The sequence below is a fragment of the Microtus pennsylvanicus genome, chromosome 7, assembly GCF_037038515.1.
Source record: "Microtus pennsylvanicus isolate mMicPen1 chromosome 7, mMicPen1.hap1, whole genome shotgun sequence".
In the NCBI taxonomy this organism is placed as follows: domain Eukaryota; kingdom Metazoa; phylum Chordata; class Mammalia; order Rodentia; family Cricetidae; genus Microtus; species Microtus pennsylvanicus.
Genome location: NC_134585.1, coordinates 32,852,785 through 32,871,794, shown reverse-complemented (window position 1 = coordinate 32,871,794; position 19,010 = coordinate 32,852,785). Strand labels below are relative to the sequence as shown.

General features: G+C 42.0%; 1 protein-coding gene across 2 annotated transcripts in view; it reads right to left on the bottom strand.

Moving 5' to 3' along the window:
* Positions 1–19,010, bottom strand: part of Mgat4a (alpha-1,3-mannosyl-glycoprotein 4-beta-N-acetylglucosaminyltransferase A) — an 86,913-nt gene that overhangs the window by 19,917 nt on the left and 47,986 nt on the right. For both annotated transcript variants that reach the window (XM_075980413.1, XM_075980412.1), the window contains exon 5: positions 15,436–15,569. In XM_075980413.1, coding sequence (XP_075836528.1) covers positions 15,436–15,569 — 134 coding nt within the window. The remainder of the gene's footprint in view (positions 1–15,435; positions 15,570–19,010) is intronic.

Below are 19,010 nucleotides of genomic sequence, written 5' to 3'. Positions count from 1 at the left end.
TCCAGCTGCAGGTGACAATCGGTATGATTATGAACGCTTGGGCTACAAGTAGCCACATGACCAACCTACAAGACACCTAAGCAGAGACTCGCAATTTTGTCCACAATGTCACCAGATAGATGGCCCTTCCCAAATAACACACTAGTCCCAAGAGTGTTTTATCCCTACTAAGCAACACCTATAAGGACCAGAAGAGGGAGCTGTTTCCCAAAACAACTCCAGGGACAGAGGGATCAGGTGCATTTCCATCCCTTCCCCTCCCACTGGCAAAGTCTATACAGTCCCAACTATGAACTCCAAAGAAACAGATCTATGAAACATGACTGTCATAGAGTCAGAAGATGCCTCACAAGACTATGCAGAAATAAAATTGTCCATGCCTGGTGATTCAGGTCTACAATTTTAGTTACTCTGGAGGCTGATAGTTCAATGTCTGCTTAAGCAACAGAGTATAAGACTCTATCTCAAATCAATAAGTTAGAATCGCAGTATGTATGCCGACATCCATGTATGGGCAGAAGGGGTCACCAGTGAATTCCAACCCAAACTATGAAACTCCAAACAAAGGAAAATCTTGAAAGCAGGAAGTGATAAGAAATCTAGCACACATGAAAGAATACAAATACAGTTATTGTAGATTTCATAACAGGAACCCCACGAGTCAGGAAAATGAAGGAATATATCCAAAGAGCTGAGGGGGAGAAATGACACCACCACCCTGCAAAGCTGCCTCTCAGAAACTGGAGAAACGGGACTGGTAAGGAGGCTCAGCGGTAAGGCAACTAAGTTGCTGCCAAGTTTGAGTTCAATTCCCAGAGAAAAGGAGAAGCGACTCAGAGAAAGAGCACATCCCAGGAAGTCATTCTCTGATCCCCACATGTGCAACAACAGCACGTGCATGCACACCCTACACAGCACAACTGTCCACACTTTATATGAAGACATGGAGACAGAACCTAAGTTCATCTCTTTACAGGACTTGTTAGAGTGAGTTCCTTAAGTAAAAATGAAAGGTCTCTAATAATTAGGGGAGAGAGCTGGCTCAGTGGTTAGGAGTGCTGGCTGTTCTTCCAGAGGACCCAACCGGGTCTGATTCCCAGCATCCACTTGGTGACTCACAACTGACTGGAACTCTAGTGTCAGGAGATCAGGCGCCTCTTTTGGCCTCCTCAGGCACAAGGCACAAAAGTGGCGAACAGACATCCTAGTAGGCAAAGCAGCACAGAAGATATCAAAGAAGAACCTCAGTGGTAAGCGGCCACATTTAGCATTCTCCAGGGCTGTGCTGGCGTTTACAAAGCAACTCAGCCTTTAGTACAACATTTATTAACGACAGTGAGCGTAAGCTGTCGAGAGATAAACATCAGAAACAAAGTGCAGGAGGGAGTAAAGGCGCAGAGTTGTCTGAGCACAGGTTGCTCTGTGTGCCTCACCGGAACTACAAAGCAAAACTCTGTAGCAGAAGCAGGAAACAAAAATAGAAAGCATTCAAAGCACCTAGCTACACGAAACCACAAAGGAAAACACAAAGGACCAGCCGGACCAGAAAACCATGAGAAACACAGCCGAAGGAATCCTTACCTATCAGTGAGTACTGGGAACGCAAATAGACTCGGGACTATAATGAGAAAGAATGACTTAGTGGATTGGAATTCTCTCTCTCTCTCTCTCTCTCTCTCTCTCTCTCTCTCTCTCTCACTCTCTCTTTCTCTCTCTCTCTCTCTCTCACACACACACACACAAAGACCCAACAGTATGCTGCCTCAATTTGTCTTCAATTACAAACACAGAAAGTGAAGAGATTTAAAAGATGCTCCAGGCAATTGAAGACCAGGAGAGACCAGAACCTACTTCTACTTTAGTAAACAACATAGGCTGCAACGAACTATTACTGAGGCAGAGGCAAGAAGATCTCTGAGTTGGAGGCTGCCCTGGTCTACACAGTGTGTAGGCTGCCAGGGTTACATAGAGAGAACCTATCTCAAAAAAAGCCCACTATCTAAAGAGGAAAAGTATTTTATGTCCCACATAATACATAAACAGCTTAAACGGATCTGAAGGGGCCAAGCAATCACTCGAGTCAGCCACTGTGGCTGGTAAGCTCGGCTCTTGTCTAACTTGACTGCTCAGCTTCTACTTTTCCTCTATGCCGTGCCTGTGTGACTTGGCAAAGGCCGCAAGGGGTTATTTCTGTGTCATTATCCTCCTTTCAGAACCCTCATCTGAGATTCTTTCCAAGAGCTCAGTTTGGTCTTCTCCCTTCTGCGCTATGACGCAGAACATGTCACCAGGTAGGACATTTATTACCCTGTGTAGTCTACTGTCCAGCGTCTCAGAACATCCATTCAGACATTTCCCTAGCTTTTTAGCTGCTTACGTCAGGGACTCCACCATGGCCAGAAACAGATGTTATTTTACATATTAAAGAACCAATGAGAATTCCAGCAAGATAATTTGCATCTGTAACTATTCAGCAAGAAATCAAGGACAGACAATGTGTTCACAACTGGAGCTGAGAGTTTACGAGAAATCTTATTTCCTTGGATCTGAGACAAGAATATTATTGCCCACATAATGTTTGGTTTTTTTTAACTTTAAATAAAGACAAACACAGGCCATAGTATTTGTGTGAGCTTTACTAGTTTCTAAAATAGTCAAGTGCTGTAACATAACGTGTCAGAAAGAGGAAGTTAAAAGGCTAGACCAAAGAAAAAGAGACAGTTTCTTCATTTCAAGTCCGTCTGTCCTCGCCTTTCTATCTCCTCCAGTCTGCAGGGGACAGGAGACATCCCACACACTCCCCAGCACTCACTAGGTTCAACTCTGTTCCTAAACTGACCACATCTGGGGCCTCTTGGAATAGCCTAGTCTAAAGCTCACCTGGATCATGACAAGGGTTTTGTCCTGACCAAAGCTGCCAATAGGAGCCTTTCAAAAGGCAAGTATGACATTCTCACCAAAGGCCTGCAACCATGGTGTAATCATAAGAACATGTCAGAGAGATTCAAGCTGAGACACTATCACACAGGAGACCAGAACTCATAAAAATAATCCTACTGGATGCAACCTGGGATGCTACAACAGATGTGGAAACAGAGAGGACCGTAGCAGTAGCAACATGAAATCCAAATGAATTCACAAAAAGTACTGGGGCCAGTAGACTGGGCCTGGTGGCACATGCCTTTAATCCCATCAGGGAAGCAGAGACAGGTAGATAGATCTCTGTGAGTTCAAGGCTAGTGGGTCTGCACAGTGAGACTTCATCACAAAAAAAAAGAAAAGAAAGAAAAAAAGCATTGAGCCCACAGGATGTCTCAATGGGTAAAAGCACCAAGCAAGTGACTACCAAGTATTTGGCTGTGCTCTAACCTCTGTGTGGATATAGAATGAAAACACACACTAAAACACAGAACAGTGAGAGAAAGTGTGTGTGGGGGGGTAATTTTTAAAGTATAGCAGGACATGATGGCACACACCTTTAATCCCAGCACTTTAGGAGGCAGAGGCAGGCAGATGTCTGAGTTTGAGGCCAGCCTGAACTACAGAGTGAGTTCCAGGGCTACACAGAGAAACCGTGTGTGTGTATATGTTTAAAAAGTATTACACTTTGTTAATTTCTTAATCTTAGTAACTATTGTAGCTGCTTAAATTGCAGCATTATAGTGGGGGAACAATCTTTTTTTAGGAGGGGGTGTTTTGAGACAGGGTTCCTCTGTGTAGCCTTGGCTACCTTTGAACTCACTTTGTAGACTAGGATGGCCTTGAACTCACAGAGATCCACCTGCCTCTGCCTCCTGAATGCTGGGATTAAAGGTGTGCGCCACCACTGCCTGGCTCACCCTGCAATTTTTTAAAACCTTTCTTTAACTGTAAAATTCTTTCAAAATAAGAAGCTTTAAAAATGTCTTTTAAAAGCGTCAAGTGTTGGGCTGGAAAGACGGTGCAGCACTTAAGAGCACTGGCTGTGCTTCCAAAGGACCTGACTTTTATTTCTAGCACCAACATGGTGGCTCACAACCATCTGTAACTCCACTAATAGGAGATCCTTTGGCCTGGGAGGACACCAGGCACACACACGGCTCACAGACATATGTGCAGACAGACAGACAGACATACACATACTTTTTTCTTAATTAACAGGTATTTTTACCTATCAGATGTTGTCTCTTCTTAAAATTCTCAAGGGGATTCCCATGAGGGAGCAACGTTCAGCAAGACTAACTCCCAGCCTGAGTCAAGCTTTATTGGAACATGACCTCATCCCTTCATATATGTATGACTCATGGCTACTTGCAGGCTAAAGGTGGCAAGTTTAGCAGTTTTAACACAGACCACGTGACTTGCAAAACTGAAAATCTTTACCATTGTCTATTTTAAAAAATGCCAGCTCTCTTGACTTAAAGCAAAAGCAGAGCCCATGAAGACCTGGAGTCCTCTGTGTCCTTCCATCCTATTCTTCCCTGACCACCCCCCTTCTGCTGAAGTCTAGCCACTCACAGTCCTCTTGAAACTGTTTCCTCAAACATCTCAGCAACGCTGCGGTCCTGGGCCCTTGCTCGTATTATTCGATGGCGCATGATTCAGGCCTTTGCCCAAATGACCTCACTGCTCCAATAAGCCTGCTCCGCAGTGGCCATGTATTATCTCCCTTGCTTCCCCTCCCTGCCCCATTCATCCTTCACGGTGCTCACAAGCGTACGCCATGCTCCACGAGTGATCTGCACCGTCGTCTCTAGATGTCTCAGTGGAAAGGTTTTATTTCACTCACTGATAAACCTATCACTTATCACCTCTTCAGAAAATACTTGTTGAATCGTGAACAAACTCTAGGGGACAGGAAATAAATACACTTTCTCAATAACGATGTTTATGATTTATAACTAAAAAAGGGTTTAGCTGCTGGAAAGCGACAGGCCAAGATACTACTGATACCCCAGGACGGTCGGTCACGCACAATTCAGAATCCAGAACAGAACAGCAGCCAACTAGATCAGCACAGATAGAGAGCACTCAGGAAAACTGTGGACGCTCCGCCACTGGCCTCCCTCTCCATCCACCCCATGCAGGCTCTATTTTGCCACTCTAACTATCTTTCCTCCAGATTCATGCTCTTAGCAGTTACATTTAACACCAGAGGCAACAGAACTGATCAACAGGTATCTTTATGAGTGGACTGAAACTTCCCTCACAGCAGGGCAAATCACCCCTCACTTGGAGGCAGTTACTTCTGATGCTGGGGCTACACCACACAGCAGGAGCAATCACCCCCCAGAAACCAGACTGGCCCCCTCAAATGATGATGGAGATCACAGTTTCTCCGTAGTGCCTTGCAAAATCAGAACTGAGACAAAGATCTCAAGACCACCAGCCTGAAACCAGATTTCCTGTTGTCGAGTAAAAACTCCGCCTCGTTTGTTTCTCTTCTCTACCAAATCTCCAAGCTCTGTGGGTCCCCAGGGGGACAGACTTGGGGTTCTGAAGCCCTTCAATTGTTCTGCCCCACATGGCCATGCTGACTGAGCAAAGTTCTCTCAGTTCTCATCAATGATCACCTGAATGTGTGGCTGAGGCTAGCACACTGGGACTCTGGAGCTGGGTGGGACTTTAACCCTAAACTCTAGTAACTTAGCAACTTAACCTATTAAACGTCTATATAAAAATATGTCACTTGAGCACAGAATCCATTTTCTCTAGGCACACACAGGACAGGGTAGCCAACCAATAGGTGCTGATAAGGTTGAGAGGGTCAGACACCATACATATTATGCTATTTGACTACTGGGGTTGAAATGGATGGAGATCAGTTAACAGCGGGAATAGCGGGAAATTATCAAATAGGTAAGAATGTAAAAATACATTTCTATATAACCCATGGGTCAAGGAAAAAATTACACAGGAACTTAGAAAGTATTTTGATCTGAATGAAAAAAATTAAAGGGCATGTCAAAAGGAATGGATATAAAGGAGCTAGGGAGATACCTCAGCGGTTAAAGAGCACTTACTGCTCTTGCAGAGGACCTCAGTTTGGTCTCCAGCACCCACGCCAAACAGCACCTGTAACTCCAGCTCCAAAGGGATCTGTCTCCACAGGCACCACACATATATGCACACTGCCATTCTCTCTCTCTCTCTCTCTCTCTCTCTCTCTCTCTCTCTCTCTCTCTCTCTTTCTGTCTCGCACGCGTACACACACGCACAGACCAATCTTTAATCTTGAAAAAAAAAGGTACTTGGGGTATAGCCAAAGTGGTACTTAAAGAGAAGCTTATAGCTTTGAATTGTTTATATTACTAAAAGAAAAATCCCCAACCAACATTCATCTTTTAAAAAACAAAAAGTAGAAAAGTAATACTAAGAGAAGTGTAGATATGAATGCCACAGAGGAAGAACAGAGTCAGAGGTCTGTTTCTTCTTCATCTGCCAGACAGCCAGAGTTCAAAGATCCAGGAGGTCTCAGAAGCGAGGAAACGGGGGAAGACAGGGAAATGGAGCTGGGATGGAAAAGCACAGCCAAGAGAGTAATCAGCAGAGAGACTGCTGCTGTACCATTCAGCAATGTAAGCATCCACTTAATGCCCCCCTCCAAAAAAGAGGGAGCCAACGATACAGAAATACTCTTGTACAAATTCCAGTTCAGGAGGTTATCTATTGTTATCCCCAGTACCTGCTTCAACATGGTATTTTAATAAATCCTTGTTCAACAAGAGACACAAGAGAAAATGTAACCACAGTGAGGGCCAGTCTGGAGTGCTCCTTAGGTGTTTCAGGGGAGAGAAAAGGTAAAAGATACACAGGTAACTAACCCTGAAAGCACACTCAGGCGTCTATCAGAAAAGCTTAGAAAGCTCTGAGTGGTTAAAAGAATTCACAAGCTTTCCCATGTTCCTTCCTGGAAATCACACACCATTATAAGCAACACCAGACATGAGAACCACAGGCTTCATTCTGAAATATTAACAACTGGAATTTTAGTCGCAAAAGGGGATCTGACTTTGCTTCGATAATCAGAGGTGACATAAAGAACTGCAGAGACCAACTGAGTCTGCAGCAGGCTCTGTGGCTTAAAGAGAAGTTGGTAAATCTGTTTATGTAAAAGAATAATAAATTAAAATAATTGGTCTAGAACACATCTTTATCCCTTCACTCTCCCCTCAGCCAATATAGCCTGAAACCCAGTACCCTTCAATGACTCATAAAAATGGAAGCAAAACACAAAATAAGAAAAAAGGGGGGAGAAATGAGTAGAATCAATAAAATAATTGAGAAAGGGGAGAGAACAGAGAAAGGCAAATGGAGGAAGAGGGGGAGCAAAAGAAACTTTCAAGCAATGACTTGACCATTAAGGAAAAGAATGAAGAAAACCACACTTAGCTGAAGTCGTTGCCACTAGGAAGCAAGATCCAGCATCAGAAGGGACTGTGACAATTATCAAGGTGTTTGGAAACACAGAGCCTACAATATCTGAAGCAATCTTGGAAAAAAAAAAGCCTGCAGGACTAGACTTGATGGGTCATCAATAATTCATTCATTATAAGAGGTGGTGGAGCTCCAGCATGAGACTTAGCTCCAATCCAGATAATGAAAAAACCCAGGGAGAAAAAGACCCACACTTACAGTCACTGTGTTTTCAATAAATCTACCAGAGAAGCCAAAGTGCTTTCTCAGCACAGGGAATTGCAATAATGAGTACCTGACAACCAGGGACCTTTCACACTACCTCATACCTTAATGGAAGTTAGCTCAAGATGAGACACAATCAGAATGCACAAGTTAAAAGCATGACAGTGTGCAGGAAGGGTCTTTGTGATATATGCAAGGGTTCGCTAGTTAACAGAATCCAGTCACTGTAGAGGAAATCTGCCCACCACGGCAGTAGGAAGAAAATGGACAGACATTCAGGCTGGGAAAAAAATATTCAAACACAAATTTGACAAGAATTGTATCCATTTTCTATATTAAAGAACTCATAACCAAAATAAAAAAACAATTATAAGAAATAGGGAAATCTATTTCTAAGAAATCCGGCAAACCCATCACAAAATACACATTTTTATGAAATGGGTTAATGATAAAGGATGGGGTAGATGAAGTGAAACATGACAAACAAAAATACTAAAACTCGAATGGAAGAGTCAAAGTGGTAAGTATGCAGGTATTTTGTGTAAAGATTTTTCAACTTTATGTCATAAGTTTTTCACAAGAAAAAAATAACATACTTTATGACATTTAAAGACTTAGCTCCATAGGCCAAAAGAACATACACTGTGCTAGAGAAACATGACCCATGATACCTGCAACTGAAACTTACATTACAGCTGAATTACCAGGCTTTAAGACTAGAAAAAGAATAAATTGAGCAACCAGGTAAAATATTTGGTATTTGGTTTCAAATACCAAAGAATGAAAACTATGGAAGACTGTCTAGCTAACTTCAGCACTAGCACCCAAGAATACATGAAGGAAGGAGAGTGGAGTAAGGGAGGGAGGGGTGACTCAGAGTTTCTATACCCAGCTGAACTACAATGGCAGAAGAGATTGTTGTCCTATATTCACACTGAAGAGTAAAGAATATAAGCACACCAAAGTGGACAAGGATGGAGAAAACTAAGCTAATCACCTTTGGAAAACAGCAGTCTGGATACCGTGAGGCTAGAGAAACAAAACAGAGGACAAATCAGGCACGCTCGTTCTGAGTATGTGCTAGTCTAGAGATCGGCTTAATGCTCATTTAACTTTGACAACTAAGGAGATTTGTGAATCCTGACAACCAGGTTCTTTGTTGTGGAGAAAAGGTTTAATTACTGAGTAATGAGGAAAGGCTAAAGTGGACCCTATGAGACTAGAGCCAGCAATACCATTAAAAAAAGTAGGCTAGATGTATAACTTAACACACCCATAGAGGACCATAAAACTATACAGAAATGGCGGATCTACACTGTAAGGATGAGGAAAACGGTCCCTCAGCTAATGAGCACATGCCAAATCAAGATCTTGATAGTGCGTGTGTATGTGTGTTCCTGTATATCTGGGTTTATCTGGTACCTTTATGTGCATGTGGAAACAGAAGACAAATCCACATCATCCTCAGGAATACTTGTTACCTACCTCCTGTGAGAGAGATTCTCTCACCACCCTGAAGCTCACAAATTAGGTTAGACTGGTTTTTCAGCAAATTCCAGGAATCCCCTGTTGCTGCCTCCCTATTGCTATGATTCCAAGTGTGTACCACCACACCTGGCATTTTTATGTGGGTTCTGGGGACTTGAATTCAGGTCCTCATGTTCATAAGTATACAGTGTACTGAATGAGCCATCCCCAAGGCCCCAGATCCTGATTTCTGAAACCCACCTTGAATACAAAGAAGCAGGTTCCTTCAAAAAGGGCCAGGAAAACACACGATTAGCTTAAAACTATTCTGATGCAACGAAGTGAAGAGAAACAGCTAGGGCACAGTAGGTGGATCAGCCCATTGGCCACAACAGGACACATGCACAACCTGACTGACAAACCAGAGCAGGTTGTTATCTACAACTGAGTATAAAAACTCCAAATAACAAATGGAAAGATGATGGAACTAAAACACACACAGCAGCCATTTCTGCAGGGAGCCATGGGGGTACTGAGTCAACGCCACTGACGTTCTGATGAGAAGCAGGTCCCTTCCCAAGATCTAAAAAGTCTTGCCCACCACAAGACAACTACTAAACACATAAAGAAAAACATCTTTACAGTAGAAAATCCTGGCATATGCCAACTAAAATATTCCACAGTATCTTGACCGACTCTCACTTATAAATTGATCCAATTTGTCAGTTCTTGCCAACAGGCTGACTGCTGGCACTGTTAAAGCAATTTCTGTCAAAGGGTTTGCAGATGGCACAAAGGCACACACCCTTATGTAAACCACGGACTGTGCACAGCTGTCAAAAGACTATGCAGAAGCAAACTGTCTCCCGCGACTGTCTGTGGAAACCATAAAACAGGAGTTTTCTCCACTCAGTACTTCACGCTGACTGTGTTGTGTGCTCTCTACACACAATGTGCTAAACTGGCCCCGGGATTGTAAAACATCAAGTTCTACAGTTGGGGCCTTAAAGATTAAAGGGAGGGATCTGAATATTTCCAGGCAAACTGCACAAATGGAGATGGACAGGGTGACATGCTACCTAAGGTTCTTTCCAAAGCCTTGGCAATCATTGCAGTATCACCAACATCACCGCCTGTCAGTTATCCTGACTGCATCCTACCTGACACTGCCTGAAGAACCTATGCAGTCTCTCCAACCCACCCAAAATAGCACCTTGCCATCAACATAGCCCTGTAACCCCACCGACTGCCTGCTCTGTTTGGTGGCAGTCTATAAAATTTAAGATTTTTGCCTTAAAAAAAAAAAGACACCCCCTCCTATCACATAGGACATAGGATCTTAGCTGCAGTCAACAGAAACAGATTCTGCAAGAACAGATAGAAAAAATGATTTACTGAAAGATGGCTTGGATGAATGCATGGGGCCGTGGTTGGGTTGAGGAACCCGGATGAGAAGATGCAGTGAGGAATCACAGAGCAAGAAATAAAGCGTCGGGCTGGAGAGATGGCTCAGTGGCTAAGAGCTCTGGCTGCTCTTCCAAAGGTCCTGAGTTCAATCTCCAGCAACCACATGGTGGCTTACAACCATCTGTTATGAGATTTGATGTCCCCTTCCGGCCTGCAGGCAGAGCTCTGTATACATAATAAATAAAATTTAAAAAAAAAAGAAATAAAGTGTCACATGACAATGCCATCTATGTCAGTCTGTCATCGGAATGACTATCTGATCCTCACTCCCTTATATCTGACCTTAAATATATATGTATTTACTTGGAGCGAGGGAAGGTGCAATGGCGTGCATGTGGAAGTCAGAGGACGACTAGCAGGAATCACTTCTCTCCGTGCACCATGACGGCTTTGGGGACTGAACCAGATCACCAGAGTTGGCGGCAAGCGCCTTCACCTGCTGGTTCATCTCACTACTTTTTGTTTTTTCATCACTGGAATACAGAAATATGAACAGATCCTCTGTCCAGATGTCTTGCTAGATTTCCCTGTTACTTCCTTTGGGTTTTCTGGCATCCGAAAATAAAGAGGCTCCTATGCAAAGTACGACATGGAACAGTAAACCATAAAGCAAACGGCTGGCATTTTTAGTTTTCATAGCAAGGTGGAGATACTTCATTCCACCAGGGTTTATAGCTGGGGGACGCCCCAAATACAAGGCATGAAAAACAATCTGCTAAAACCCAGAGCACACTATGAGGAAATGATCCTGAGTGATAAAAATACAAGAATTAGTGTATGTGTGTGTGTGTGTGTGCGTGTATTAGTATATAGAATAAGATCAAAAAATACATAAAGTAATGTGAGGCATATCATTAACAAAAGATCATTATACTCTAAATGCTATGATTAAACTCTAAGTTAAAAAAAAAACTAAAAAAGTACCAACCATACAATACAACTCCTGCACCTGAGCCTCAGGGATTATTGTATCAGAGGGGTGTGAGATCCTGTCTCCTAGGTATGTCAAAAGCTATACTCATAGAGAAAGCCTCTTCAGCGTGGCTACCTAAACATGAGCTAAACAAAGACAACAACAGACATGCCAGAGAGAATGGGAGGAAAGGCCACACAGCCTCAACCTTACACAAACTACCAACAACTAAGGAATGCCAAGAGCAGGAGACAATAGTCTTCCCCAGGGAAGAGCACACAATGTGGTATCCAATACCAAACGGTCAGCCATCCCTAAAAACATACAAGGAACATACAGACTGAGCAGGTTGTATTTATACATTTACACACACACACATGTAAGTGCATATAATATAACAACAGCTAATGAAAAAAGAGGCCATGAATTTGAAAAGAGAACAAGGAAGGGTATATGGGGGCAAGCACAGGAAGGAGGAAATTATCTAATTACAATCTCAAAAACAAAAATGATTTAAAAAATTAAAATGAATAAATGCTTTAAATTTTAAAAAAGAAAGTATATAAAAATACAAAGAACAGAAAGTGGCGCAGGGAAAAGTGACCTACACAAGCTCCCCACGCTCTAGTACTCTGCTTTGACTTCCAAACAGTCTTGTTTAGCCTTGGCTGGCTTTGAACTCCCAGCAATCCTCCTGCCTCAGTCTTCTGAGGCCCAGTTTTACAAGCACACACCAACATGCCCAGCATCTCTAGCACTTTTTTCATCTTTAATCTCTCCTCACATATTTAAACTAAAGATAATGCATGTCTTGACAGAAATTCCTGATTTGCTTAAAAATATAGATACATATATGTGTGTGTGTGTGTACATATGGGCATATATTTTTCATATTCGCCTGTTAGTGCTATCACTAATTTAAATGGGAGATCAGAAATAGCATCACAGAAGGTGATCAGCTAGGATGGAGGAAGAAGGGAGCAGAAAGGAAGAGGCAGTGTTCAAACGGAGTAATACACACAGAACGGAGAACCCAGAGATCTGTACCACATACTGGGCACGGGGCGATTAGCGCTGCACACAAGAACTCCCATGAGCATATGGAATACCTGGAAGAGCAGCAGCCTGAGAGGTTAGACTAATTTAGATCTGGACAAATTGAGAGTTGCCTGTCTTAATCACTGTTCTCTTGCTGTGAAGAGACACCATGAGCAAGGCAGCTATTATAAGAGGAAGTATTTAACTGGGGGCTTGCTTACCACTGTTCAGAGGTTTAGTCCATTATCATCATGGCAGGAAGCAGGGCAGCCTGCAGCCTTACCTTGGAGCAGTAGTACAGAACTACACTCTGAGCCACAGGCAGAAAGACAGACTCTGGGCTCAGCATGGGCTTTTGAAACCTCAACTCCAACTCCAGTGACACACTTCTTCCAACAAGGCCACACCTCTTAATCCTCTCAAACAGTGCCACTCCCTGGCGACTAAGCATTTAAACCTAGGAGCCTATGGAGGTCATTCTTATTCAAACAGCTACACTGCCCATTAGCCATCTGGATGATGTTATCAAGTAGGCAAGCAGAAACAGGTCTTAAGGAAGAAGAATCTGAAGATATTCAGTTATCCTGTACAAATCATGGTCAAAACCACAGAAGATGTACCTGTTACTAGTACCTTATGGACTCCTACGGAAACACTTCTAACTAACCCATGGAGACACAAGCAATGATTCTGAATTGCCTAGTGGCTAAATCTAGTGAAACATTTCACTTCTGTTTACGACAGACTAGAAAGCACTAAAATTTTATGGAGATAGGTAGACAAACACTGCAGTCCAAGAGGGCTAATCAGACATTGGAATGCTGCTAATACTATACAATAGTAATATTCTCATTGCAAATACATTCCAACTTTGTAAAAATGTACCTGGCAGAAAGTGGCATTACCGCATAATCCTGAGACTCAATGCATTTGCTAGCTACTAAAGAGTTTTACCAAGATATAATTTTTCTTGCTTATTTCAGTAATGTGCATGGAGGATTTTTATATACATGTTTATCTGCTTAAATATATTTCTGAAATTGCAAATGTTTGTACTAGATTGGTTTTTACAAGCACAGTGCTGACTCAAAAGTGCACTTTCAATATTAATAGTCATTGCTTAGCTGCTTTCCAAAGAAGTAGTGCCCATCTCCAGGGGCAGCCATACATGAAAGGCAAGGAAAAAAATCATAAAGAATACAAACAACCAAATAATCAAACTACTTCAAAGAGTTGATTCCCCTCATATATGGAAGCTCCTTACAAATCAAAGCACTAAAAAATAAGCAAAGCTTATAGAAAAACAATTATAAATCAAGTGGTCAGAATCTACACAAACCTACATTTAATCCAAACAGTAAAGCAACCCGAATTAAATAAAAGCAAAAACTTACTTTTTAACCAGTCTCCAAACTCAGCTATTTTGGTAAAGGCCAATGTGTTACTTTTTACCCATCAAATTAGAAAATCAAATTGCTCTATTTGATTTTCTATTGCTATAACAATAATAATAAAAAACCACTGACCAAAAGAAACTCAAGGAAGGGTTTATTTGGTTTATGCTTCGAGGTCACAGACCATCACTGAGGGAAATCAAGTCAGAACTCAAGCAGGAACAGAAGCTGAAATCACACTGCTTTCTGGTTTGCTCTCTGGCTCATAATCAAGCTTTCTAATAAAATCCAGAACCACCTGCATAGGGATGGTGTCACCAACAGTGGACTAGGCCATCCCCCATCAGTTATCAATTCAAGACAGTCTGTCACAGATATGGCCACAAACCAATATGATCTAGGCAATCCTTGAGGTTTCCTCTTCCCAGGTGACTCAAGGTTGTGTCAAGTTGACCATAAAAACCAGTTTCTAATATTTTAATAGACCTGGAAAAAAGAAATGAGCTCTTTGATAGACTGCTGAGAGAGGAAGTGGCTCAACTTTTCCAGGGCATTGTTGGTCACATCTCAATATTTTCATGTGTTTGGGTCCTGAGCCAGATTTAGAAATTAGTATCAATTCAGTCACTATACAGCTACACACTTTATTTATATAAATACTTAATGCTTTTGCTGATCACTGCAGGAACTCTAAAAACTCACCTATACATCGTAAATTGAAAAAAAAAAATTCTGAAACCAGACGATGAAATATATTTGGAAGACAGAAAAAAAGTCCTTTTTTTGGCACCGAAAAATGTTCATAATGCAATTAACATACACAAAATGACCCTCTGGTGTGTGTGCATGTATGTGTGTGTATATATATATACACAAGCCATAGAAAGAAAAATTTAAGTTTTTGAAAACCAACGTTTTATTTGTATGAAGAAAAATAGGCAAGGTTCATTGTATGTTTACACGACTGATTTTAGTAGCATGTGTTTACTTTGTCATTAAAACCATATTCAGTTAAAAAAAACAAACAATCTGAAACAGTGGGACTTATGGGGAGAGGGAGGCAGAACTAGCAGGACACACTGAAGGTCTTTCCTTACAGGGAGAGTGACCTAGATCTCATCGGTGGCACAAAACGCTCTACCACTCAGCTGCACCTCCAGCCCTTCCCCATTCCAAAATCCAATAAGGCAGTACTTCCTCTGGGCAGTGGTTCACACCCTGCCTAACACACTTCCTTATGACAGCATAGGGAACTGCAAAATAGCTCCTAATACCTGCTTTAATACAGTTCCTCATGGTGTAGTGAACCCAGCCATAAAATTATATTGTTGCTACTTCATATCTGAACTTTGCTACTCTTCTAAATTATAACGCAATAGCTGATATGCAGGATATCTGATATGCAACCTCCCCAAAGGGGTCACAACCCTTAGGTTGAGAACTGCTGGTCTAAATGCTTATAAAAGCACATGCAAATATTTGATTAGCATCTTAATTCTCAGATCACATACGGTGAAAAATATAACAAGAAATTACCTCTCCAATGAAGACAACTATAACGCAGTCCAGCTTCTCTTCAGGATACAGATTATCAATAAGGGAATGAAGGGTTTCTATGAGGTAAGATTTAACTTCTCTCTTCACAGTAGGAATTCCCATTACTATTGAAACTGGAAAAAAAATACAGCAATTATGTAAAAAGATTTTATAATGACAATATAGACAAATATATAGGAGTAATTAAGGAATTCAGTTTTAGAAAGAGAAAAGAGTAAAAAGAAACATCTATAATGCTATATTTCTCTTCCCTGTGGCTAGGCCAAGGGTGCGTGCAAACACAACAGCAAGTAAGTGTTAATAAAAAAAGACGAAACCTCATACCAAAACAGCTGCAAACAGCACATTAGGCCACAAGTAAAGGTCAGAGATGCTGGCATATCTGTCACACAATGAATGTCTTCAAGATCAGCAGCTCAAGAAGTAGTGCAAAGAAACAACAGGCACATGCAGTTTGGGGACACATCACAAAATAACTAGCCAGCACTCTCTCTAGTGCTAAGAACCGCTCCAGACAGAAAAGACTAAGAAGACATGACGAAGTCACAATGTAATGGAACATGGGATCCTGAGTCAGAAGAGAAAAATGAGCATGGTAAACTCTCGAGTGAGATCCATGACTCCTTAGCAGTATAGTGGCAGTGTGAACTTCCTGCCTTGGGTCCCGGTGCAGTGAGTATAGGTGTGACATCTGAGGGTGCCGGGTCCTTGGCTGGCAGAGAGGTTGGTGAACCACAGGTGTGTGTGATACATAAAAAGTTCCAAAATTATAGTTTCCACTATACTGCTTGTGAATGCACACTGGAGCCCTCCTGCAATCAGCTCTATCAGGAGGTCCTCCTGGGGTCCCTAAGCAGAGCACTGTATTTACTGTAGTTAACTGGTGATTTATAATCACATGCGATCTTACAGGTTCTTCCTCATGCGCAACTGAGAGAATTCAGCACTGTGATCCTAACCCATTTTTTTTTTCATTTTGTCACACAATTTTATCCGGTTCAGTGACTTGAGAGATTTCACGTATTGCATCACAGAACTGACCGTATCTCAGTCTTTTTTTAAAAATTGTATCTTGGAACTGGAGAGATGGCTCAGAGGTTAAGAGCACTGGCTGCTCTTACAAAGGTCCTGAATTCAATTCCCAGCAACCACATGGTGGCTCACAACCATCTGTAATGGGATCGGGTGCCCTCTTCTGGCATGTGGGCATAAATGAAGGCAGAACACTATATACATAATAAATTTAAAAAAAAATTTATAATTGTATCTTAAAGTCTTAAAGCATTAATATTCTAAGTATTATGCATACACCACAGCATATAATTAAATATTAAAAATAATTCTAAACCAGATGTGCTGGCACACACCTTTAATCCCAGCACTCAAGAGGTAGAGGCAGGCAGACCTCTGTGAATTTGAGGTCAGCCTAGCTCCAGAAAAGCCAGGACTACATACAGAGTCCCTGTTCTCAAACAAAACAAAAATGAAACTTAATCATGGAACAATTTACTGGAGATGCTAAGAAATACTTAGACTTCTAAAACTGAAAAGGAAGCTAAAAGACTACGTATCTACCTTCACCATTCTGCAAGTGATGATACTAAGAATCAAGGGATAAAAGGAACTGTCCCTAAGGTCCCTCTCTTCCACTCTAAACAGTTCTGCACCTATTTTAAACACAAGGCAATATTCCAGGTGTTAGGCGTAAGACAGGAAATAATTTAAATAATGCCTTTGCTTTCATGAGATGTGTTAGAGCTGAGGAAGAACACTCCAGAGGAGCAAGCAGCGGGATGCTGAAGACACGATCATCTTGACATTATCAATAGCTAGCAGGACCAGAATAGATCTAAGGCAGAAAGGGCCTCCATGGAGATTCAGGGGTCAGGTCAAACATACCAAACTGAGTTCAACTCTAAGCAGAAGAGATGGCATTGGGAGGTTGTGATCACGGAAGTCAGAGTCCAAATTCTAAAATTTATTTCCTTTAAGCAAGAAAAAAAGAGTAGAAACTATCTAAAGGTAGCATTCCCTATCTTCAAATACTCAGTCTACCTTCAGTTATACTAAGCTGCTCGTTCTGCTTTTAGCATCATTGTTAGTTTTTTAGCATCATTTTTTTTAGCATCATTGTTAGTTTTAGCATCATAGTTAGCCTTTCTTGTTTCCTTAAGATATGATGCTGGTCAGTTGCTCTTCGTGCCTTCCGTCTTCCTGTAAAAACTGATGGTCCTGTAGCTCCGGTGTCACTACAAGACCATACATGAGCTGGGAACTAAGCTGAGACGTATAAACACAGAGACACACAGAGAGGGAGACACGGATCACCCTTGATACAAGAATGCCAAATGCCTGGGGCGTACTACACTACTATACTTCCCCTTTTTTGTTTTTTTGAATATAGTCTTTGAGAGTTCCAGGAGCCTGTTCCACTATGGCCTGTCCCTGGGGATTGTAAGGTATTCCTGTCTTATAAAGGATGTCATAACTGTCACAGAACAATTGAAAGCCTTTACTGATATAAGCTGGTCTGTGCACCCAGAGAATAGGTCTCTCCTGCCAAAAGACTGCAGTGGGCTGCAAGGCTGTACAAAAGACCAGCAGAAGCAAAGGCTGGTGATAATCATTATAATTTAGAGGGGCTTTGGCTAACTGCTGTTAGACTAATTTAAGACATTTACAACCTTCAGGTTGAGCAGAACGGAACTCCAGGAAGCAGGCTCGCTGCTCCAGAACCGCGGAAGGGGCCCCACTTAAACAATCTTTTAGGGAATTTGGGCGTAGCTTTTCTCTCTTAAACTTTCTGCTGAGTGGGGGTGCAGCATCCTTGGGGGTATTTCACAGTGACCCTTCAGGGGGGTCCTGGTTCACAACAAATCCCTAGACTCAAACCCCAAAGTCAAGATACCTTTTATGCTGGCTTATCTTCGCAGCCCATACAATAAAATGTCTGTGCATATATTACTTTTTCTATATATTACTATTTTTAAAAAACTTTAATTCCAGTACCCTGCTTCTAAAAGAACTACTAATTGACTGGTAGGTCAATCCTTGCACAAAATAACTGGCACCCATTTTCAATCTGTCCTCACCATCACTCTCTTGCTTACTGCTGGCCCATCTTCTGAGGGCACTCTCCCCATGTCTCCCCAATTCCCGACATCCCAGCGGGGCCTCCACTTGTAAAAACCCACCAGTTCCATTCTGCGCTCTACAAGCTAGCACTACAGGAACTAGACTGAAAACTTAAAAACATATACACAGAGAGACAGAGACAGACAGATGGGGTCATGGAGCCATCCTTGAGACAAGAGTGCCCAAAATACCCCCTTTTTATCCATCTCTCAGCATTCCCTAAGTTCCTGATCCCACTAGGGCCTCCACTTGTAAAATCCTAAACAGTCCTGTAAAATCCCAATGGTCCTGTAGCTCCTGTGTCCCCGTGTCCGTGTCCTATTTCTGTCTGTGTGTGCGTGTGATTTTAAGTTCATCTAGTCTCTCACAACTGCTCCTCTACCCGCACCCTCACACACTCTTCCCACTTCACGTAGCAA